Source organism: Myotis daubentonii, chromosome 11, assembly GCF_963259705.1.
Source record: "Myotis daubentonii chromosome 11, mMyoDau2.1, whole genome shotgun sequence".
NCBI lineage: Eukaryota > Metazoa > Chordata > Mammalia > Chiroptera > Vespertilionidae > Myotis > Myotis daubentonii.
Window position 1 is genome coordinate 75,939,187 of NC_081850.1, and position 24,708 is coordinate 75,963,894.

General features: G+C 46.6%; 1 protein-coding gene across 16 annotated transcripts in view; it reads left to right on the forward strand.

The window, feature by feature from the left end:
- RALGPS1 (Ral GEF with PH domain and SH3 binding motif 1) overlaps nucleotides 1-24,708 on the forward strand; it is a 257,027-nt gene that overhangs the window by 127,421 nt on the left and 104,898 nt on the right. For all 16 annotated transcript variants that reach the window (XM_059658077.1, XM_059658078.1, XM_059658064.1 and 13 more), the window contains one exon: nucleotides 13,112-13,238. In XM_059658077.1, coding sequence (XP_059514060.1) covers nucleotides 13,112-13,238 — 127 coding nt within the window. The remainder of the gene's footprint in view (nucleotides 1-13,111; nucleotides 13,239-24,708) is intronic.

Genomic DNA, 24,708 nt, shown 5'->3' on the forward strand with positions numbered 1-24,708 from the left:
GGCACAGTGCCTGACACGGGGAAAGTAATCGCTATTTCCATAGCTCGTTAGCATTCACCTCCTGGCTGCCTGGTCCAGGGTCTCACAGCCACGCAGCCCAAGCCTTTCAAGACCTGTTTATGTCCCACGGAACTGAAGGAAACGCTATGGAATTGTCAGCTGTGCTTCTGCAACTCATTTCCGACCTTCTCCCTGCCAGCCTGTGGGCTGGGCTCTGTTTCACACTTGGCTAGTTCCAGGGCTTTTAGGGATTATGTGTAGGTGATCAGATTTGAGCCTTGTTGCTTTAAAGTGCAATTTTCCATCGATCTAGCTCTAGCGAAGTCGGGTGAGGAGTGTTAGCTTAGACTCAGAGACCTGGATTTGTGTTCAGGCGCAGTGCAGAGCGTGACTCCTGTGGGACTCGTTTCCCATATCTACTCAGAGAGTTTGGCCTAGGTTAGCGGTTTTCCATCACTGCTTTTGGAGCCCCAGGGGTTCCTTGGAGCTGCCGGGGTGAGGGTGCCAGGGGCTGGGGGAAAGGGGGAGGGTGCCAAGTAGACAGTGGGGCACTATTTCTAGCAGAGCAGCTCTGTTTGTATCAGTTTTGTATACCGGCTTCTGGGTGAATTTCCGTAGAGCAATGGCTTTAGAGGTGGAAAGCAAGTTTGGAAGCTGCTGGTTTATGCAGTAGCTGCCAGCCCTGTGATTCCTTGACTCCATCTGAGCTTGAGGCTTTTTTTCAAAAGTTGCTTGGAGAGTCTTTTTGAAATGAATTTTCCATCATGTAGATGCTATTATTGTTTCTTGGACTGCTGGGAGCTATGCATGGACCCAGAGGAGTGAACGATGAATCTCACGGTGCATAGACCTTCCTGTCAGCGGTATTGTGGCTCTCAGGGGCCCTCTAAGTTATGGTTATGAGGGCTGTCAGGAGCCTCACAAGCCACCGCTCACCCACCTGTCCTGCTAGTCCAAGGACACTGGTGTACACAGAGCATTTGGGAAATGGAGAAGGCCAAACACATCATCTTTCCCCTTCATCCTGATCACCCAGCTCAGAGGAATCGAGACTGTATTGTATCCGCGACACTCTCCACGCCTGTCCTTACACAGCACGTGGCACATCTGCTCTGTAGTTTTGTTCACAGGTCCACCTCCCCTCTGACTGCCTGCCTTCATGATGAGGCCTGATCCCCCCCCCCTCCCCCCCATATCCCAGGTGCCTGGCTGAGTATGCACTTGTTTGAATTGTATATGTTTATTGTGCTGAATTGAATTCTTCTCTTGCTCCTAATTTCTGATAATAAGATTAGCCATAGAAATGTAGCCCTCCCCCACTTGCCCCTTGATCTGGTCCTGGTGAGACCTCGGGCCCAAGAGCAGGGAGGAGCAGGGGCACCAGGGCACTGCTGAAGTATTTATAGTCTTCATTTATCAGAAAAGGAATCTGAGGTCCAAGAGGCACAGTGACCTGTCCAAGATCACAGAGCCAGCGGGTGCAAGCCGATGTGCTGCAGCCTTGCCTTGCCGGGCCTCCTCGCCCATGTTCTTGGCCAGCGTGCCAGATGAGCTGGCAGTGACGGAACCTGGCGTTGGAACCAGGGTGAGCGCAGGGCTTGGAGAAACAGGCACTCTCGCTGTTGGGAAATGGGTCTGGAGAAGGGAGGCTGGCTCCCTGCCCTGGGGACAGGGCAGCCTGGCTCCCTGGCATTGCTCTGAAACCCTGGGTATCTGGGAAACAGGAAGAAGTGAGCTACAGGTGTCGGAGGAGACCTGCCACCTGGTTGCACCAGTGGTGACCACCAGTGAGGACCAGTTGGTCATTAGCTATAGGACAGGGTAACCTTTTGGCTGGCCCCTGCTGGCTGTTGAGTGCCAACAGCTGAGTGAGCTGGGACAGGATCGAGATTGGTACCAGGCACAGGCCTACACATAGTAGGTGCTTAATTAATGCTGACTAGATGCACAAACAGGGAGGGAATCAACTTTGCTGGCCTGGAAAAATACAGACAGGGTCTGATTTATCCCAGTACTAGGGCCACTTTGGAATATTGGCTGCCTCAAAGCCATGAGACCTTAGAAGTTATATCAGCCAATTCTGATTTCCTGAGTACATATTACCGTGTGTACTTATTCATTCTGCAAATCAAATATTTATTGAATGCCTCCTCCATGCCAGGCCCTAAGGCTCTGCTCAAGGCCCCTGTCTTCATGAGCCTTTTTTTTCTAATGTTATTCAGCGGAGACAGACATGTTATTGAGGGAGAATAAACACATGCCTAGTCTGCCTGGCACAAGAAGTGATCGATGTTTGTTGAATGCATGAAGTAATGAGAAAAGAACTGTCAGATGGGAACAAAATGGTCAGAAGACTGAAACAGGAGGATGTGATAGAAACGACCGGATGTTTAGGGAAGGCCTGCCCGACCCCTGAGTAACAAGAGGAGCCAGCGGTGCCAAGATGAGGGCACGCGCATTTTAGGCAGAGGGCTCAGCCAGTGCAAAGGCCCACAGCGGGAAGAAATGCAAAGGCCATTGGGCAGGAGCACAGTGACCCAGGAGGAGTGGGTCAGGATGCCGTCCATGGGAAGTCGGACCAATCAAGAAGGGCCAGGGCCCAGCAGAAGAACTAGGTTGTATTCTAAGTGTAGAAAAGGGTTTTAAACAGAGACCGACGTGATCTGGCTCACAGTTGCTTTTGTTTTTTGATTAAAGTTGCTACTGGCTAGAAAACAAATGGAGTGGGGGACTCTGGAAGGAGCCCACAGTGGGATGGAGCCTCCTTAGGAGGTTAGGGCAGAATCCAGGAGAGAGGCAATGCTGGCCGGGAGGAGGAAGTGGCAGTGGACATGGAGAACAGGAGACGGATAGGAGAGGCATTCTGAAGACGGGGTTGGCAGGACTTGTGATGGATGGGATGTTGGAGATGAGGAAAAGAAAGGAATGAAAGATGCTTCATAGGTTTTGCACTTGAGCAACTGGGAAAATGGTGAAACTCAGTCCCAAGAGGAGACTGACTTATTCATGAGTGACCTGGGGGTATGGGATTCCTGGAGAATGGGTGAGTCACTCCTTACAGTAATTAGGATCATGTGCTATGCATCACACACATACACACACACGCACACATGCACGCACATGCACACACACACATGCACACACGCACACACACGCACAGCTTGCTCTGTGCACGTTCTTATTATGATTCACTCTTTCCTACTGAATTGATCCAGAGATTTTGACTCATCTGCAGCAGCAAGTGAAAACTGAGGTTTCTGGCTGGTAGGACATCTCAGTTGATGGGCCAGGAGGCCTGGTCTGCAGGGTGGTGACTTGGAAAGGGAACTTCTGGGAACGGGGCTCTCACTCCCAGACATCTGGGGGCACAGGGTCATGGAGCTGCAGTTCTGGGAATGGCTACTTTGCAAATATCCTAAGAAGGCAGATGTGTTTGTATTTCAGATTTTAGGGTCTTTCATCCAGGAAGTATCCTAGTAGCCCCCACTCTGATGTTGAGAAGGTGGTGACAGGCATGGGCTGCCTGTTTCAGGCTTTCCCAAGCCTTGAGAGGTGAGATGGTGAGGGGTGAGGAGATGGAAGGCAGAGGAGACCAACACTTGCACTCTCCAGTTGCTCTTTTCCCAGACATTCTTCAGTGGCCCTGCCTGCGCTGCCTCTCAGAAGCTCCCAACCATGGATTCTGCTGACTTCGCCACCCTTATCTCTCTTGACATCGTCGCAACAGTGGACACTGTTCATCGCCCTCTTCTTGAAAAATCTCTTCGCTTGGCTTGGTTCCCTTCCTGCCCTTCTGGCAGCGGGCTCCTCCCCGCCTGCTTTTGTTCCTCCCTCCCCCTGGATGCAAGTGTTCTGGAGGCTCTGACCCCAGTTCCCACCCTCCCCAATCCATTTCCCATCCCTTGGGGATGTCACCGGCTTGGAGAGCTTCAGCCATCACCTCTGTGCCCCAGCGGTGGCTGCCTCCTCCCTCTCCCTAGCCTCTCTTCGGAGCCCTGGGCCCGCGTTCCCACGCCTGCCCCACAGAGCCCTCTGCTCACATGTTCCTTTCACAGCTCACAACTTGGCATGTCTGAAATCCAACTTTGGTTTCCAGGAAGTGACAGTGGGTGCCAGAAGCCTCTCTTAGCAGACTGTTTTGGACTTCGAGGCAATATGGCAGACTGAGGTGATAAGGAATAAGTTTCAGCCTCCCAATTGCCTGCTCCACAAACACACAAACACACACTGGAAAAAATACAACCAAAATAAAAACCAGGAAGCAATGCTGAGCCAGAGCTAAGAAAGGGAAGTCATTATGTGCTAGAAATAAAGATGCTCTCAGAGTCGGCACAGTTAGCAGTTATGTGAAACGGCCAAGGCCCTTACAGGGGGCTCGGCGCCTAATGCCTGCACAGGGAGGAGAGGCCAGACTGCAGCCTCCATGTAATTCAGTTCCCATGGGAACCAGAGAGCCATCCGTGTCACCTGTCAGAAAATATCTGTTCACCTGGGAAGTCCCCAAGGGAGCATGAAAGGAAAAAGTCACCTTGGAGAAGCTGTCATGCTGGCCTGTATGTCAGGTGGCTGTGGGCTCTGAGGCTTCAAATTCCTGAATTGCCTGGGGACCCCAGGTCAAGAAATGAGGGGCAGTGTGGACTCTTGATGCATACATGTTGGCTCAGCCTTGGCCCTACCTCTTATGGTAAAGATTAAATGAGTAAACATATGAAAAAACAACATACAACATGTTTAGAATGACACTTGGCACATAGTAAGGGCCCTTGGCAAACTTTTTCAGGGACCTATCTCAACCTCCTGGCTTACTCTTGGGGCTTTGTGGGAATGTCTCCTGGGGTTGCCGTGAGTGGAATTTTTAAAAATGAGCTATTTTTATTGGAAACACCTAATTGTCATACAAGATTATACATTCTGTGCGTATGTATGCATGTGAATGTATGTATGTATATATGGGTGTACATGTAAACTGTTACAGGATATTTTTTAAAAGGTAAAATCAGGACTTATACAAATACAAAACGAATACTTGTCCAAGATTTTATTTAACTCGTTAATTAGTGAGAGAACAGTAAGATATCACAACTGTATCAAGGAGAACCCACAGTGCTTATAGTCAGGTAAGGAATGTTGAAATACTTTTTTAAATGGAAATAAAACTGTCAGTATTCCCCGGGTGATAACCAGGCATTCCATGACACACAGTTTGCCTTTCTGTGGACAGGAGTTGCTTGCAGTGTAACATTTTCTGCACGTTAACTTTTATCTGTACAGAGTTTAAATAGCCTTAGTAAAAGACACAGACAGACAGATGACAGGGATGCCTACTAAATTCAAAGCCACAATTTTTTCTTATTTATGGCAATCTCCATTGCATGTAATATTTTACATTAGATATATGACTTTGTGGCTTATTTTTCAGAACTGATAATTTGTATCTAAAGAGGTGAAAATTACCTTTTTAAAATGCCCTAGTTTCATCCCTTACTTATTCCACACTCAGTCTGTTGAATCCATTGGTCCATAGATTAGCCACAGCACTAAAAATTCTTTCCATACCAACAGTAGACACTGGAATTAAAGTAGGACTTTGAGCCAGTTTTACATATTTGGAGCAGCAGGCTCTTTGTTGAAAAACATTTCCACGTATCAAGAAATATTCTTTCAAGGCAATGGGACAAGATACCAAAGTCCTCATAAAGAGGATTTGGAGGGACTTTTATTTTTTCCTCCATGGAGACAGTTTCCAGATTTGAACTATTTACCAGAAGAAGGGGGGGTTTTCATTATTAGTCAAATACAAGTGCCACATACAGGCTCTCGGAGTCTGGTAGAGGAAATTTCCAAAAGCAACACTTCTTCAGGTATTTGATCAAGGTTTGTGGTCTTCCTGGCGTTTGACCCCTGTGGTTTATGAGTCCCTGTAGTCCCTTGCAGTTGACACTTAGCACCATGAAATTTATTTAAAATTAATATGCAAGAGTTGATTTTTACCTTGTGATTTTAGTTCACTTTGCATTTGTGGTTATAGCCCCTTTCTCAATTCTAATGTTTTCTATTTCTGCTTTTTGCCTTATTTGTAGAGATTTTACCTGTTCTATTGATATTTTATATAAATTAGTTCTTGGGTTTAGCTATCATTTCTATAGGTTTGGTATTTAGTTTTTTGTTTTTTAACATACCAATTTCTGATTTTACCTATTAATCAATTTCTTACCCCCCCCCCCTTCTAGTTTCTTGAGTTGAATGTTGAGTTGATTTATATTCTTAGTTTTTTAATTGTAAAAGTTTAAAACAATATGTTTTCTCTTAGTATACTAGTTTTGGCCTCTTCCCATAGTTTAGCATATAGTGTTTTCATTATTTGTGGTTTTTAAATAGTCCATAATCGTGGCTTTCCCCCCTTTTACCCAAGAATTATTGGAGTGTTTTTCAAGGAATTGGATTTTTAAGTGTATCATTTTTAGTTTTCTCCTTTTATTCAACAAATACTCAGGCAGTTCCCTCTGTGTCGGGAACCATAGCAGCTACCAGAATAGTAGAGGGAATACAGCCCGCACAGCCACTGCCTCATGGGCTGGGTCGTCAGTCCAGTGAGACACAGATGGAGCCACACAATCATAATCAAGTGAGGTGGCCTGTTGTACTTAGTGAACTTCCCCTCACGCTTATTTCCTTACCTCATTTCCTGAACATGAATGCTTTTAGTATCTCTGACTCAGATAGGCGGACAATTTATTTTCTTTTATGTATACCTAATGGTTTCTTCCTGGGGCTTCCTATAAACTCTAAAATCTCAAGGACCCTCAATTCATATGAGGTGTTTAGTTTATGGCTGTACTTGTCATAAAACTTTAAAACATATATAAGTAAATGCTGTTATTTTTCGAACGAACAAACTATACTTTAAAAATTAAATCTTAAAATAATTTTTTGGCATAATACATGCATGTTGATTTTAAAAACCACTAAGTACTGAAAGGCTTAGTGAAACAAGAGCACCCATCTCTCCGTACTCTATTCATTCCCCAGAGGCAACCTAGCTGTTAGCTGGTTCTGCTGGTAGTTTCTGCCACATTCCCACCAATGTGCGTTTGCTGTAGTTTCTTGATCCATTTACTTTTGACAGTATTGGGTGACTTCTTCGTATGATAGATGCTGGTTTAGTGTTCCTCATCTTCCCTCATTCTTCACACTCATGTTACCACAGTTAAGTCACTTGTTAAATGAATACTTAGTGTTTTAATTATTAGGGATGTGTAAATACGGTTCTCTGTAGTCAAGTAGTAAACTATTAAGGACATGTCCTTTCTGGAATACTTTTTGTTTCCCTAGAATTCTAACTCCCTTTAAAAAAAACCTTACCCTAGCTTCCTGCTATCTACTAGATATTATACACACACACACATGACCCTTGAACAATGCAGGTTTGAATTGGACAGGCCACATATATGCAAATTCTAAAAAATTGACCCACCCCGTTCAATTGACCTGCGAAGTTCAAGCCTGCATTGTCCAAGGCTCAATTGTGTATGCATATATAACAGTTTATATATAATACATTATATTATATTATAGATTTTAATATCACATTTTAAATATCCTATCTAATAAAAGAGAAAAATGGTAATTGGCGTACGACGATACCCTTTTCATTGGCTAATCAGGGCTATATGCAAATTAACTGCCAACAAGATGGCGGTTAATTTGCATATGTAGGCACAATGCAGGGAGGCGAAAGGGAAAGCAGGAAGAAGCCCCCTGCCACTGACCATGATCGGAAACCCAGGGGGGAGCTAAGAGCTGGGGGCAGGGCAAAGGCAGCACTGGGGCCGCCTTTGCCCTGCCCCCCAGCCATGATTGGACAATCAGGCGCCTTTGCCGCCCTGGCCAGTGATAGCAGGAAGTAGGGGTGGAGCCAGCGATGGGAGCTGGGCACAGTCGAAGCTGGCAGTCCTGGGAGCTAGGGGTCCCTTGCCTGGTCCTAAAGTGGAGCCCACGGTCACGGGGTCGCTGCAGCTGCAGGTCCCCGCTGCCCGGGCCGGACGCCTAGGCCAGAGGCGTTAGGCCTGGGCAGGGGTGGAGCCTGCAACACGGGGAGCTGGGGGTCCCCTACCCAGGCCTGACACCTCTGCCAGAGGCCTCAGGCCTGGTCAAGGGGCCGATCCGGTGATTGGTGATCGGAGGGTGATGAGGGTCAACTCCTCTGGCCGAGGCATCAGACCTGGGTGGGGGGCGGAGCCAGGGATTGGGGGGATATGATGGTCCCCTTGCCCAGGCCTGAAGCCTGGGTCAGAGGCGTCAGGCTTGGGCGGGGGGTGGAGCAAGCGATCAGAGGGAGATGGGGGTCCCCTGCCCAGGCATGATTCCTGGGCCAGAGGCCTCAGGCCTGGGCGGGGGTCAGAGCCAGTGATCGGGGGGAGATGGGGGTCTCCTGTCCAAGCCTGACACCTCTGGCGGAGGCGTCAGGCCTGGGCAAGGGGCCAATCAGGCGATCGGAGGGTGATGGGGGTCTACGCCTCTGTCAGAGGCGTCAGGCCTGGGCAAGGGGCCGATCCTGCGATCGGAGGGTGATGGGGGTCTACGCCTCTGTCAGAGGCGTCAGGCCTGGGCAAGGGGCCGATCCTGCGATTGGAGGGTGATGGGAATCAACGCCTGAGGGCTCCCAGTATGTGAGAGGGGGCAGGCTGGGCTGAGGGACACCCCCCCCCACACACACACACCCAGTGCACGAATTTCGTGCACCGGGCCCCTAGTTATATAATATTTTACTAGATTTTAATATATGTTAAAAATTTTTAAATTTATTTTTATTATAGATGATAAATATATCTTTTTCCAACAAATGTGTGGTCCTATCAGGTTTTTATGGCACCTTCTCTTTCTCTGGACACATCTCCCATATGTGGACCAGTCGTTCTTAAGACCTGCTGTTCATCTGTCATCCCAGCAACTCCCTTTACTGCTCCTGGATTGGACCCACTGTTTTCCTATATCTTATGTCTTCCTGTAGTAGGTTTATTCCTTTATTTTGCTAGAGGAATTTCTTTTTTTTTTTTTTTAAATTTTTTTTTTTTTCCTTATGGGAGGCCTCTGCATTTTACTTTATTGCCTTTGAATTTTACATCATGTTAAATTCCCACTCCAAGATTGCCGGGGTCCAACCCCAGCAGGTCCAGGGGTTCCCAAAGGTGTAGACGGAGTCGGCGAAGAAGGAAGGACACGGAGACAGCGTTCAGTTGATCAGCAGCCTAGCCAGGATCTCCAGCCAAGTTCTGGTCTGGATCTCCAGAGAAGTTCTGGTTAGTATCTCCAGCCAGGTTCTGTCCAGGTTTTCCAGCCAGGTTCAGTCACCAGGTTCTAGTCAGGTTCTCTTGCCAATTTCTGTAGTCAGGTTCAGTCCAGGATCTTTTGCCATGTTCTCTCCAGCGAAGTTCTTCTGTCTCTAGAGAACGTTCTGTGTAGGTTCTGTCTTCTTTTTTTTTTTTTTCTCCTGCCCCCCAACCCTCCCCGGCCTTCCCGCTGCAGTTTGACAATCTGTTTGAGGCAGCTCTGCCTCTGTATCTATTATTGTTCAAAAGTTTATAATGGTCTCTATTGTCCATGAATGAGTGAGATCATGTGGTATTTTTCCTTTATTGACTGGCTTATTTCACTTAGCATAATGCTCTCCAGTTCCATCCATGCCGTTGCAAATGGTAGGAGTTCCTTCCTTTTTACAGCAGCATAGTATTCCATCGTGTAGATGTACCACAGTTTTCTAATCCATTCATCTACTGATGGGCACTTAGGCTGTTTCCAGATCTTAGCTATGGTGAATTGTGCTGCTATGAACATAGGGGTGCATATATCCTTTCTGATTGGTGTTTCTGGTTTCTTGGGATATATTCCTAGAAGTGGGATCACAGGGTCAAATGGGAGTTCCATTTTCAGTTTTTTAAGGAAACTCCATACTGTCTTCCATAGTGGCTGCACCAGTCTGCATTCCCACCAGTAGTGCACAAGTGTTCCTTTTTCTCCACATCCGCTAGAGGAATTTCTTAAGTAGTTTTCAGATACATGATTGGGAAATAGATGTTCTGAGCTTTTCCATGACTTCTATCATCCTATGCATTATTATTCAGAAGTCTGATGCGACCCTGACTTCCATTTGTGGGCACAGGATGGAGCAGATGAGTGAAGTTAACCAGATCCAGCCCTTCTGAACATGTGTGAGTGTGAGCTTGGGGAGTGGGAGGTGGTGGAGAGTATGTATAGAGAGTATGCACAAGGGGAGGTGTGCACTGGAGGAACTCGGCTTTCAATTTAGGAAGCATGCAGATGTGACTGCCTTGGTTGTCCCATTCTGCCAGGGAACTCCAGTTATTGACTTGAGAAATCTGCAAAGCAATTTTCAGGGACATCCTCCAGGGATCTACGCTCATATTGGCCTGGTCATATCCATGTCAGGACACAGATGCCATGCTTTTCACCTCTGTGGTGCTATGCATAGAGGTACTCGACAGGCTGGGCAGATAGGATGAATGTGGAAGGGGACATGGGCAATTTCCCAGATGGGTCCAGAGAGTCAGTGGTATGGGCATTGGGCATCAGCATGCATCAGTTGCAGCAAAGTGAGGGTAACACACAGGTTTGTTTGACTGCTGGATGAACATGGGTGATCGCCAGAGATTTCAGTGGGGTTCTAAGTTGCATTAATAAAGAAATGACCTCCTTATCAAGAGTATGAGGGGCCTGCCAAACTTTACAATGGGGGCAGTTCATAACTAGAGTCTCGTTCTGACCTGGGTGTATGTTGTTCATTTAGTGAATTTCTCATCCTTAAATGTTTATTCCAAGTGCTTCTCTCCTTGGCACTTCTCTCACCCATAATTTACTTATTATTTGTCTAGGTTCTTGGTCTCTGTTTACTCACCGTGTTGCTATAATAGACATCTCTCTCCTCTGTGAATTGAGTTCCCCAAGGATACTCAGACTGTGATTATGAACCTGAAATAGAGGCAGTAGTCTTGGCCCCATCTTTGTCACTTGGCTTTGTGAAGACCAGATGAGTTGTATGTTACGGTGCTTTACAAATAGCAAATGGGGGATGGTATTATTTCCTGTCCATTTGTTAATGTGATGAATTACAGGCTCAAATTAGCAAGCCAGCTAAGCAGCCGCTGTCCCTAGCATCTGTGTAGCATCCCCACCCTGACATGTCCTGGATTTCTCAATAGGAAAAAAACAACTTGCTATTTACTCTCTAACTTCTTTGGCACCGGGACCTTTCTTTAACTTATTCTTTTACTGCTCCTCCTCAAAGTCCTTGCACTGTCACTGCTCAGCTGGGTCGTTGCACAGCTATGTCCTCTGTGGTTCCAGAGGCTGAGGAGCAGGGAATTGGGTAGGTCCTGCCCATGGCAACCCAAGCTCCCTGATGTGCCAGACGTGGCCTGAGTCTCAGATTTGCAGAACCAGATCTTGGGAACTGCCCTGCACGTGTACTAAAGAAACCTAAAGGGATTACTTCAGTTCCAAAGGCCTGCTTTTCCTGGTGCTTGATGTCCCCTGGTCCTGTTCCACTGCGCTCTGCTGTTTGATGGCCATTGAACACTGGCCTACCTCAGTCTGACGAATGTGGCAGGTCTGCTGGTCCAGGTCCTTGCACAGATCATTGGCGTCTCAACACCAAACTTGACCAAGAACACTCTAGGACTAAGTTCCCTCTCCATTTATACTCCTGGGCTCAGTCATTGATCGCAAATCCCAGAGGCACTGGGTCCTGGAAGCTAAACTTGAGGGAGCCATGTGCTGTGCCAAAGCCAGCCCTCTCCAGTGACCTCCCTAAGACCCTCTTTTTAAGCCTGTTCTCTCAGTGTAGACTCCTCTCCTCAAAGCCATTTTATTCAAGGAGACGTATTGCCATTTGCTGGCACTACTCCTTGACCTGGGACATGCAAGATGAATAGGTTTCCATGCTTTCGTTCCAAAAGCCTCCTATGCACATTGAACCACCCTTTCCCTGGTGACTAGCTTTATACACCAGAGATCTGTCATAAAGGATCTCGCTTCTCTAATCCCTAGGCTGTGGATACCTGTTCCTCCTGTATTTTCTCAACTAAGTCATCGCTTAGATGACTGCATATGGATAAAAAGCTTGGCTTCTTTTAATTAAAATACCATAACCAGTGTAAATATGACACAGACATAGACTATAGCAGCGGTTCTCAACCTGTGGGTCGCGACCCCTTTGGGGGTCCAACGACCCTTTCACAGGGGTCGCCTAAGACCATCGGAAAACACATATACAACAGTAGTTCTCAACCTTCCTAATGCTGCGACCCTTTAATACAGTTCCTCATGTTGTGGTGACCCCCAACCATAAAATTATTTTCGTTGCTACTTCATAACTGTAATTTTGCTACTGTTATGAATTGTAATGTAAATATCTGATATGCAGGATATATTTTCCTTGTTACAAATTGAACATAATTAAAGCATAGTGATTAATCACAAAAACAATATGTAATTATATATGTGTGTTTTCCGATTGTCTTAGACGACCCCTGTGAAAGGGTCGTTCGACAGGTTGGCGACCCACAGGTTGAGAACCGCTGGACTATAGGGACTCTGGAGAGACGGCCTGGCTATGGCACAGCACACACAGGTGAATCGTGTGAAATTTCCTGGGGCCTTCAGCAATGGCAGAGATGTTGAGGAGAGAGCCAGTAGCTGTGGACTCAGGGAAAGAGGCTGATGTAGCTGTGCATACTCTGGGACATGGAACAATTTGCTTTACTCTCTGGGCTCCTTGCTGTTGTAGGGTCTATACGTCTGGAGGCAGTTGCTGTGCAGGGGGCTCTGGCATCATGTAGAACAGTATTCCAGGTAGCTTCAGCGGCTATCTTCCAAGTGTGAGAGCCTACAAAAAGTGACTGACAGAGGCCATGGAACGTTCCATCTCGGAACAAAGCTGCCTCTTAAACCCTTTAGCTGTGCTCCGGATTCAGCACAGCACAGACACGCCATTCGGATGTTTCCTTTTAGTCTTTGCCCACAGTTGTCCTTTCTCTTTAGCTTCTTCCAGTTTATTTCTCTTCTTTCTCATACCTATGTGTTCTTCTCACTCCAGCTTTTGAATCGAAAAGACAAGACCACCTTTGAGAAATTGGACTACCTGATGTCTAAAGAAGATAATTACAAACGGACTCGGGAATACATCCGAAGCCTGAAGATGGTTCCCAGTATTCCCTATCTAGGTAGGAGTCCGAATCGGTTATTATTTATTAAGAAACCTACTCGGTGCTGAATAAGATATTTTGTAGTTTCTAGTTGAGAATTTTCCAGGAAGCAGCATGGGCCATGGATAAAGAGGTAATTAATTGGTTGACTCCTTGGATTGAAATAGGTTGTTGATACTTCCCAAGGATGGGAACCTTGATGAGAGCCTTGACATAAGGGATATTCTGCTTCTCACACAAGTGACCTGTGAATCCCAAGCCTCCCCAACCTGCAGCCCAGAAAGGTCACAAGACTCTTACTGGTTCATCCACATCCTCCCAAACTGAGGGAACTCAGGACCAAACGCCTCTGTTTTGGTTCTCTGGACATTATTAATGTGTGTGTGTGTGTGTGTGTGTGTGTGTGTGTGTGTGTGTGTGTGTGTAAGTCCTAACCCAAGGATATGTTATTGATTTTATTTATTTTTTAAATTGATTTTAGAGAGAGGAAGGGAGAAAGAGAGAGAAAAAAACAGTGATGTGAGAGAGAAACATCGCTAGGTTGCCTTCCCTATGCATCCCGACAGGAGATTGAACTAGCAACCTAGGTATGTGGTCTGATCCGGAATTGAACTGGCAACCTTTGGGTGCATGGGATGACGCTCTAACCCACTGAGCCACACCGGCCAGGGCTTCGTACCAACAAAATTAAAATAATGATTATCGATTCTTCTGATTAGAAAATAATACACATTTATTGTAAAAAATTAGGAAGAAATTTACTATAATTTGTTATCCCACCTAGAGATAATCTTATTTTGCTTCATCTTTTCATTTATTTGGGTGCATTTAAAAAATTTATGTTTATACTGTTGTGAGCATTTAATATTATTACCTATATTTTTATACTGTGATTCAACCCCATTAAACTCTAATTTTATGAAAAAATATTTGTCTTTTTATGATCTAAAAACAAGGGAACATAAGGTTTTATAGAAGTGACCTCTAATATTTTCAGGGATCTAATGCAGTTTGTTGGACAGATATTTTTGACAACTTCAAATTTTCTTCCATGAGCATTGTTAATTTAGATTTTCCAATTTTCTTAAAGCCAATTTGGAAAATTTAATTTTAGTAGAAAGTTGTCCATTTGATCCAAGTTCTAAAAATGATTAGCATAGAATTTTTTCCTCATTTAATTTTTTTGACCATAGAGTTTTATATGGTATTCTCTTAAAAAATTTAACCTCTGCGTGGTTATATTTGCTTTGTATTCCTAATAGTGTGCATTTTTCTTTCCTCCTTCTTTAACTTGTTTGCCAGGGGTTGTCTGTTATCTTTCCCAAGACTTAGACTTTGTATTTGTTTGTCAGGCACATTATCCTGCTTTCTGATTCACTGTGTTCCATCAGCTTAGAGGTGCTTTCTCTCCACATTCTAATCCTCTGAAATTGGGATGCATCTTTCCATTGATGGTAACAGAGCATGTGGCATTGCTTAATTGGCAGCAGTTTTTCTTATACATAAAATAATGGTGCACCTTATAATAGATGACATCCTAAATTTGATGAAATATGGAATTTCTGCTTTTGTCTTTTATAACTCATTCCTCCTGTTTTCCTTAAATTGTTTTTTTTTTTCTATTACTTGCCTCAGTTGAATTATTGGTTCATTTGTATATATACCATTCTTTCCACTTTAATTTGGAAAACAGTAAAGAGTATACATTTTCTTCTAATCACTGCTTTTGTTATATCCTACATGTTTTAGTGTATCATGTTCTCACTGATATTGTTTAAATGTTCTGTAATTATGGTTTCAATTTTTCTTTTATCCAAGAATTACTTAAGGCAGTGTTTTTTAAATTTTCAAGGGTGTAGTTTTTTCAAGTGGCCTTACTGAGATGTAATTCATGTATTGTCTATGTAGTGTGTACAGTTCAATGGTTTTTAGTATTTTCACAGAGTTGTGCAACCATTAGTACAATTTAGGACATTTTTATCACCACAAAGAGAAACCCCATATCCATTATAGTCACTCCCTTTTTTTCTAGCCACCCTACTCTTCACTTATCCGTCCTCAGCCCTAGGCAACCACTCATCTACTTTCTGTCTCCATAGATTTGCTTATTCTGGACAGTTCATATCATTTGAATCTACAGTTTGTGGTCTTTTATGACTGCCTTTATTCCCTTAGCATATGTTTTAAAGGTTCAGCCACGTGGGAGCATGGTCATACTGCATTCCTTCTTATTCCCAAACAATATTCCATTGTATGGATACACTTCATTTTATTTATCCATTTGATGGACATAGGGGTGGTTTCACTTCTTGGCTATTATGCATAATACTGCTATGAACAGGCTTGGTTTTTAAAAACACAGTCTTTCCTCTAAATTTTTTACATTAGTTTAGAATATGTAACATATATGCTTTCTAGGTTTTTAAAAATGTTTGAGATTTGTCTTGTGGATTAATATAAGATCAGTTTTTGTAAATGTTTCCTGGGTGCTGGAAAAGAGGGTGTAATTTCTCAAATTGCTCTTGTAGTTACTCAATTATAATATTCAAATGAATAATTTTGACCACTTAGTCTCAGGACAGGAATATATGTTGGAATTCCCTTGCCCTGCATTATTGAATAAATAGAAGTTTGTTAAGTTGTAGATTTATTTCAAAGTGTCCCCTACAAAGTGATCTTGATTACATTTATTATTTGCTTTTACTTCTTTGAAATATGTAAGTCTGAAATGTTTTATTTCTCCTTTGCATTCATTTTATATTATCTTTGACTATATTTTGGATTTTAATGTTTTAAATTGCTTTGTCTTAGGAATGATCCTTGAAAATTGCATTTAGTTGGACCCCATATGCGAGACCTGGCTTTTTATTACGGGAGAAAAAGTCCCGCATTTGTTGAGTCTTAGTTCGTATTATTGGATTGAATATCATCCTATGCTTTCTCTTTCATGTTTTCTCATCCTTTCCTCATCTCCTCTCATGGCTGCTGTAAACTGTGATGTTTTTCTACGTGGTGACTGGCAGATCCCCTCTCACATCCAGAGATAGAGAGCATGCTGATTGCATAGCTCCAAGCCCACTCCCACTTTGTTGGAGGCTAATCAATTGAGGGATGAGATTGATGGTATTGGGATGAGGGAAGCCTAGCACAGTCCGCTGGTCCCATTAGCCAGTGCTCCAGGGTCATTAGGGATGGCCTCTTCTCTCTCATGAGAAAACACGAGAGCTACCGTGGACTGTCTGCTTTCTCTGTGTCGGGCACTTCCCTAAGCTTTTAAATGCATAATTGCAGTGAATGCTCACAGTAGCCTAGTGAATAGGCAGGTGCTGAGAGGTTGCCTGGGGTCAAATACTGGAAAGTGGCAGAGCCAGGACTCTGCCCAGATGGTCTGGCTTGAAGCCCTGAGCTTTTAGCACTGCCCTCTCCTGACTCCCCACCTCTCCTGCCCAGGTCATTATTTTCCTCTCCTCCCTGGGGTTGCCACCTGTACGTCCTCTGCCATTTATGACTGTGGATGGCCTCCGTCGGGCGCTGTATGAAGTGAGATGAACTGTGGTACTCTCTGTTCTTGGGCCACAAAGCAGTGCTGCCTTGGGTTCCCAAGAGCATTAGTCCATGGTCTCAGCCACGGGCAAACTGGACCAATACCATCTCCCCTTTCTGACCCATGTCCCTAGTCACCTGACCAAGCATATGTACCCCAGGTTCCCCCACTACAGACGAGTCCTGTCCTCAGGCCACTGGCCGGAGGCGTCCTGTGCGTCACCATGAAAGCACTCGTTAGACTTGTAGTGCACAGGTGGCCTGTGCAGCCCTGAGGCCTCTCCTTCACCTCATCTCAGCTGCTGCTTCATGGCAGGTGCTTCCCAAGAGATTCCGAGTGTAGGCCCCATCCTCCTGCAAGGCCTCCTCCTTCCGCCTCTAAGCCAGCCAGCTTCCCTGCCTCCTGCGGTACCTTCAGCCTTACAATAATCTCCCTCTCCCCTTAGGCCAGTGGTCGGCAAACTGCGGCTCATGAGCCACATGTGGCTCTTTGGCCCCTTGAGTGTGGCTCTTCCACAAAATACTGACTTCTGCGCATGGGCCACGAAGTTTCAATCGCACTGTACGTGCACGCCCGCAGGTGGTATTTTGTAGAAGAGCCACACTCAAGGGGCCAAAGAGCCACATGTGGCTCGCGAGCCGCAGTTTGCCAACCACTGCCTTAGGCCAATTGCACTGCATTTTACATACTTCAGAAGACTCCTGACATATACAGGAGTCGTAGCTGCTGCAGCTTCATTGAAAAGAGTGAAGCAGGATCCCATTCTGAGTCTCAGTGGGGCCCTATATCCAGAGGGCAGCTCAGAGCCCTGCCTGCACATCTGATGGCCATGAACAGACGCTACCCAAGTGCAGGTCGTGGTTTCAGTACTGGATTCCTCTTGAAAACCCAGACTGTTCTGGGGATGAGTTTGTTTATCAAAAGAGGAGGCATTACATAATTCCTGGAAAGTGCAACATAGGAAAAAATTGTCTGAAATGGTTTTTCCCCCTGGCAGAGTCCTCCCTGTAGGACTTTCCCAGGAGGAGAGGGAGTTATGCTTGGGGATGACTTTGGGTCAGTCCCTGCTATTTCCAGCTGCTTAGCTCCATGGCTTGAGGCTTTGAATGCCACCTAAGCAGCTATTTGCCTCTCGCAGCTGGTATGGGTTTTACTGGGATGATTCTCCCAACTTCTGTGGATGTTCTGTGCTAACTGGTGTCCTGGGACTCTTCACCGTGTGTCTCTTTCTCTGTGGAAAGATGCCCTCACACTGGACTAGTAGCCCTCACCGTGTGGGTGTGTGTTCCAAGTCCTTTCAGTGCAAATCTCCTGCACTGGAAGCTTTGGTACATTGAGTTCCTCATGAAATATAATTTAAAAAACACTGAGAGGAAAACTGCATTTAAAAATAAGACTCTCTTTGTATCAAAAACTTTCTTTTTAATTACTTCAAAGTATAAAAATACTGGTGGCAAATAGTCATACGGGTTATTTGCAGCTTAATTTTATCTGATGGCAACTTGTAAATGCCTAGTTCAGGTTGAAATAATGACTAAAGCAGGCAGAGCTTTGAAGGATGGTTACACCATTTATTTCTAAATAGCTTTATTGACTTAGAGAGTGGTTTTCACTACCTATAATTCCTTCCAGGAAATAGCTAAATAAAATGAGGAATGTAATGCATTTTAAAAGATTTAGAGCTGATTCTAAAAGTATACGCAGTGTGGAAAATTATGATCTCTCAAAGAACAAAAATCAGGCATTCTGACAATTCTGAATAGTAAGAGAACATTTAAACATTCTTGGTAAATTTACTCAGACTTCTAATATGTGAAGTAAATATCTAGAACCTAAGCTATTCCTTTTTTGAAAGTTAAGCCTTTATTTTCAAAGATGAACTTTGAAGTTGAAAATGAAGGCAAGTCATTTCTGAGTATAAAATAAACAGACCCAAACTATTAGATTTCTAAAAGGACTTGAGAAGAGAAGTGGTCATTGGTCACAAAGAAGTGTTTACACTGAGGCCCTGAAGCCTTCGGAACAGTGGGTGAGTGAAGGCTCCTGCAGGCCCTCTGCAAGGAGGGGGTGTCTCCACACTGGCCCCAGCTGATCAGCAGGCCTCTGTCAGGTGATGCACTCCCCGGACTCCGCTTCTGCTCTGGTGCAGCTCACATCCCAGGTCTGATCACAGGCAGTGAGCTCAAAACCAAAAAGTGAGTTGAGCACTATGAAGGGAAAGGCAAAGGGGTAAATAAAGGGGGGCCGACCCAGTCTCGGGGACCAGGGAGGGCTTTCTGGAGGGAAACTCTAAAGGATGAATAAATGGGGTGAAGGGTGAGAGGTGAGCATGCCAGACAGAGACAGCGGCTTGTGCAAGAACCCTCAAGTGGGGAAAACATGTTTGTTGGAAAAACTGGCTGGAGGGGAGAGAATGAGGGGGAGAGTGTCATGAGAAGCAGCTGGAGTGGAAGGAGGGTGAGATAGCCTGGGCCTATACACTGGGAGTGGGGAGCTCAGGCTTTGACCCGCCCCCCGCCTCGCCCCCGACCCCCAGGAGCAGTTGGGAACCGCAAAGCAGGGCATGGCCAGATTGGATTTGCATTTAACACCAGTCACTTTGCCTACAGCATGTAAATGGCTTTGAGGAGGTCAGGCTGGAGGAGGGAGGACTGTGTACCACTGCATTTCAGAAATGGCTAGGGGGGAGGGAAAGCCCTTTAGAAACAGGCCATTTTAGAGCAAAGCCTTGGAAAGACATAAAACAGCTGTCAGGGAGCAGGTCCCTTATGGCTGACGGAGACACATGGCACTTGCCTGTACTTTGGCTTTGAGAATCGGCGTGTGCATTTGAGCGGTGAGCCCCTGAAAGCAGAGATGAAAGGCAAGAACAGGTGCTCTTGATCTGGCAGATGCTGCCAGCATGTCAGCTTCCCAGATGCCCCTTTGGTGGGGGCCACCAGTGCCCCAGGACCAAGCTCAATAGCTCCCAAGTCAGGGTTACCACAGTATTATCCAGCTGTCCCCAAGTTTGCCAGCTTTAAGGATAATCCTTTCCTTTAATGCCCAACTGAAAAAATTCCATTCTTCATGCAGTAAATCCAGCCTCCCCGCCCCGCCCCAGCTCCCCACTCCACGTGTTTCCAAGGATCCGCAGGGAATGCTCATTTGTTCCACGCATCCATTCTGGCTGCTGCCGGGCCCCAACCCTGACCAGTCCCTCCTGCCGAACCATGTGGAGCCAGGCTCCTCCTTCCTTTGCTGGGGGAGCACAGCTCAGGGGTGGAGAAAGGGTTGTCGGTGCCACAAAGACAAGCTGAAGCCCGCATTCCGGAATGCCTGCTCTGGAGTCCATGGGCCATGCCTTTTCTCCTCCTGCCCGATGGCCATATGCTGCAGGGGCCGGCTTGTTGCCCTCGTCCCCCACCCCAGGAGAACCTGTGATCAAGTCTCCCCTTCTCCGAAACGAGGCGTCCTCCCTCTCTGGGGCCCAGCAAGCAGGGAAGCACGGCCTCTGACTCATCTCAAACGTGCCTCTCAATCAGCAGAACCATCACAGACACCCGTGCCCCACGTGAAGGAAACCTTTCCATGGTTCTGTAGAGTGGTCAGCTGCAGCTTACTACATGTCTCCCTCCAGGAGAGAACTTTGCCTTTACTTTTGCAATCTCAGGATGTGTTCCCTTAAAATTTACATTTCTCAGTCTTGCTTCTGAGCCTGGGACTTCATAGCCTTGCTCAATTTTTACAAAAAGTCAGTGAATGTTATTAACATCCCCATTTTATGAATGAAAAAAACACACCATGATTTGACTTATGACTTACCCAATGTCATATGCCAGGCGGATACCAAGTTTAACTCAAGACTTCATGCTGTGGCTGGGGTCCCACCCAGCCTTACCGTATTCATCCTTTGTTTACCATCTCCATCCCTCCGTCTCCATGGAGAGAACAGTGTGGGAGGGAAACACAGTGGGGAGGGATGTTTCCTGCATGCTTTGCTGCCCGGAGCTGAGCACCGTGTCACATTTGTCCCTCCTGGGGCACAGAGCGGGCTTGCAGTCCGCTTCTCTCTGGGTCAGGGAGTTTGGTCTGATCCCCCTAAAGGAGGTGAGAGCATAAGCCCATTTCGTGCAAGAGGAAGTGTGTTTTCCTAGAAGGAATCTGTATACTCATCAGAGTGACTGCTCTCTTTGACCTTCAGTCTCTGGGTTTCTAATTAGAAGTTCATAGTAATAATAATAATGCAATAACTCATGTTTATTTTTTCATCATGTGAAAGCTGAGCATTTTAGTCTCATTATCTCATTTAATCCTCCCAACCCTCCTTCCTCTGAGGGAGGCACTAGTATTTTTTAACTTATTTCACAGCTGTAGAAGCTAAACCAGACCCATGTTCAAACCCAGGTCTGACCCCAGTGCCCAACCACTAACCTTAGGCCTGGCCGGATGTTCCCTCTGGGAAACCAGGAGAAGGGGAATATCTCCAGGGACTCTCCTGAGTAGAACAGGGGTTGAGGTGGGAGTCCAAGGGCCCTCCCAGGGTCATCAGCCAGCCCTAATGAAGAAAAAGGTTAGGTAGAGGAAGGACTAGTGAGTTTCTCCATCCTCAGGACTAACCTGGGGCCATTGGGACGTCTCCTTGCACTGTTTTCAGATAGGGAGAGTTAAGACAGCCCTGGAAATCTGAAAGGTTTTGTGTGGTAGGTGGCTTGTAAGATGGACCCTATGGTCCCTGCCCCTGGTCCTTGTGTACGCCCTTTCCCTTGTGCATGGGCAGAACATATTGACATGCTTCCAACAAACAGAATGGCAGAAGTATTGGGACGTCACTTCTGAGACTGGGTTATAAAAAGACTGTGCCTCTGTGTTAGATGCCTGCTCTCTCTTACTCTTTCTTGAATCACACAACCGGGGGTAGTCCAGCTGCCAAACCCTTGGCAGTCCTGTGAAGAGGCCCATGTGGCCAGGTATTGAGACCTACCAACCACCTGGTGAGCGAGCCTAGAAGCAGACTCTACCTAAGTGGAGACTGGATGAGCCGGCATTCCCGGCCAATAGATTCACCTCATCACTTGAGACACCTTGGGCCAAGGACATCTAGCTAAGATACATGCAAATTCCTGACCCATAGAAACTACAAGATAATCAATGTTTATTACTGTAAGCTGCTCAGTTTGGGGGTAATCTGTCACATAGCATTGGATAACTAGTACATTGCACAACCTTTATCACCACCCACATTTACTACTCTGTTGCCCCATCTGCATTGGCACAACATCAGCTGTAAACCAACACGTAAAAGACCGAAAGATTGACCTGCAGGGCAGCAGGAAGTGCTCGGTCCCTCTGAGGCGCTCATTGTGGGGGCGGAAATCCTGTAGGACAGAGGGTGTGGTTGCACTTAGAGAGGTGATGGGTTCTTGCACCTCTCTAAGGAGAAAGGTGCCGGCGAGGGGCCTGAAAGGCTGCAGTTCCCTAGTCATGTGTGTGTTGGCCTTTGGAGTGCAGTGTCCAGACCTGCAGAGGCCCAGGAGGGCCTGCCTCTGGGGAATGAGGCCGCAGGAAAGGCTGTGCTCGGGAGCGGATTAGGCACCCACTCATTCTCTTAGAACTTATTAAAATAGAGAAGTGACACGGTTGTTATAAAACTCATTCACACTAAAAAGAAGTCTATAAAGTAAAAAGCGAAAACCCCTTCTTGTTCTCCTGCTTCTCAGAGGCAACCGTTGTTAATGGTGGGCGTGAATTTTTCCAGACCTCTTAATCTACTTGTATACATATATGTGCACAGGGATGTGAGAATAATACTGTGCTTTTTAACCAAAATGGGGACGGGCTTTTTATACGTATTGTTTGGTTGCATCTTTTTGTTCCACTTACAGTGTCTTCCATGCTCAGTGGCAGCAAATACAGAACCTCATTCTTGCCAATGGCTCCGGGCTCCCACCGACGCGTGGGTGACTGGGTAGTGCCTGGGTGCGAGCCCATTTGTTTAGCTGTGCCCCAGCTGACACGGCTAGGTGGTTTCTACCTTCTCCCTTTGACTGATAGTGTAGTGGGGACGATCCTCACACATGTGTCTTCACTTGCCTGTCAGAGTATTTCTGAAGCATTGGATGCTAGGAGTGGAATGGCTGGGAAAAAGGCAACTCGGGCTGTTGTTCTGATGGCTGCTGCTGGGATGCCCTCGGCAAGGGCTGCAGTGACATGTCCAGTGGCACAGTGTGGGCAAGCCTGTGTTCTCCACTCTCCAATTCTAGATGTTACCAACCATTTTCTAAAAAAATATATTTTTTATTCATTTCAAAAAGGAAGGGGGAGGCAGAGAGAGATAGAAACATCAATGATGAGAGAGAAACATCGATTGGCTGCCTCCTGCGTGCCGCCCCCTCCCCTCCAACCCCCACTGGGGATGGAGCCCACAACTCGGGCACGTGCCCTGACCTGGAATCAAACCCTGACCTCCTGGTTTATAGGTTGATACTCAACCCCTGACCCACACCAGCTGGGTAGCTCAGTTGGTTAGAGCATCCTCCCCATACATCAACGTTGCAGGTTCAATCCCCGGTCAGGGCACATACAAAAAGCAATCAAGGAATAATAAATAACAAGTGGAACAATAAATTGGCGCCCCCTTAAAAACAAACAACAATAAATAAATAATAAATACAATGATAGGTGAAGATAGCATCTTGTTTTCATACACATTTCTCTCCCCACCAATTCATTGTGCTCTTGGAAGAAAAGCTGCTTTTCTACTCCAAACACATGTTCCCTGGGCTCTCCGGGCCCAGGGTTAGGCAGCCAGGCCTGCAGGCCTCCTGCCCAGCTGCTCAGCCGCCCCCTGCTCTTGCTTCTGTGTCCTGAATATCTGTCCTTAATCCCTCTCCGTGTCCCGACACAGCCCTGCGCTGCCCTGACAGTGAGGAAAGGCTGCTGGCTGTTGGTTCCGCCGAGAGGAGGCTGATAGAAGTCCCTCCCCGGGCACACTTGCCTGGGGCTTGGTCAGCATTCTGGGCTCCAAGGAGGCTGCCTGCTTCTTCTGTATTTCCCCCCAATTCTGGATCACTAGGGCATCGGCCCATCATCACAGAGCCCCAGAAGGGAATTCTAATTCCATCCCCTCTACATTAGCTACTCTTCCAGGCTCTGGGCCACTCCCAGCTCCCCTAAGGGTCAGGGCAAACGTGGCCTGTCTGCCTTGCCCAAAGAGCTCTCTTCTATTGTGAGCTGTCCCTCAGCTTCAGGAGGGCTCCTGTGCTGAAGCAGGGGCGAAGGGAGCACCCCTCAACCAGCCCTTGCAGCCAGATGTAGCAGGACCAACGAGCCGGGGGTGGGACCGCCAGATGGGCCGCCACCTGGAGGTGCTGCGTGTGGAAGTGCTTGGGGAAGGCTGCACAGACGGAAGGGGTTATCTCTGTCAGGGTCACAGGTGTAGGCTGAGCTGGCCCAGGATGCCCCAGGTCAGGAGAGACAGGACATTTGGATGTCTTCGCGATGGTTGGTACTAAGGCATTGTGTCCACAAGTGGCAACTACTAGGCTGGGGCTGGCTCAGGCCTGACTCTGGATTCGGAGAAGTGAGCAAGCCCCAGGTTTGAAGGCATGGAGATGGAAGATGAGCCACCACATCAGGGACCCAGTTACTAGAGCATGTGGACCAGGACTTCTACCAGGTAGAACTGGTGCATGAGGTGACAGCCAGACCAGCCACAGTGGGACCCTATGAGTGCCAGAGGGTGGGGTTGTGGCTGTAGGTTGTAGGACAAGCAGCTCTCTTGTCCCACAAGAGGGAGGGAGAGAGGCAGGGCCCAATAGCTTTAGTCCTGGCAAAGGGGTGGGAGCCCCAAGAAGCTGTGAGATATTCTCCATCACTGCCCTCTGTTATTCTGTGCGCTGCCCACTGCTCTGAAATAAATTGGGAAAATAGCCCTGGGCTGGCTTTCTGACATCTGGGGACCTC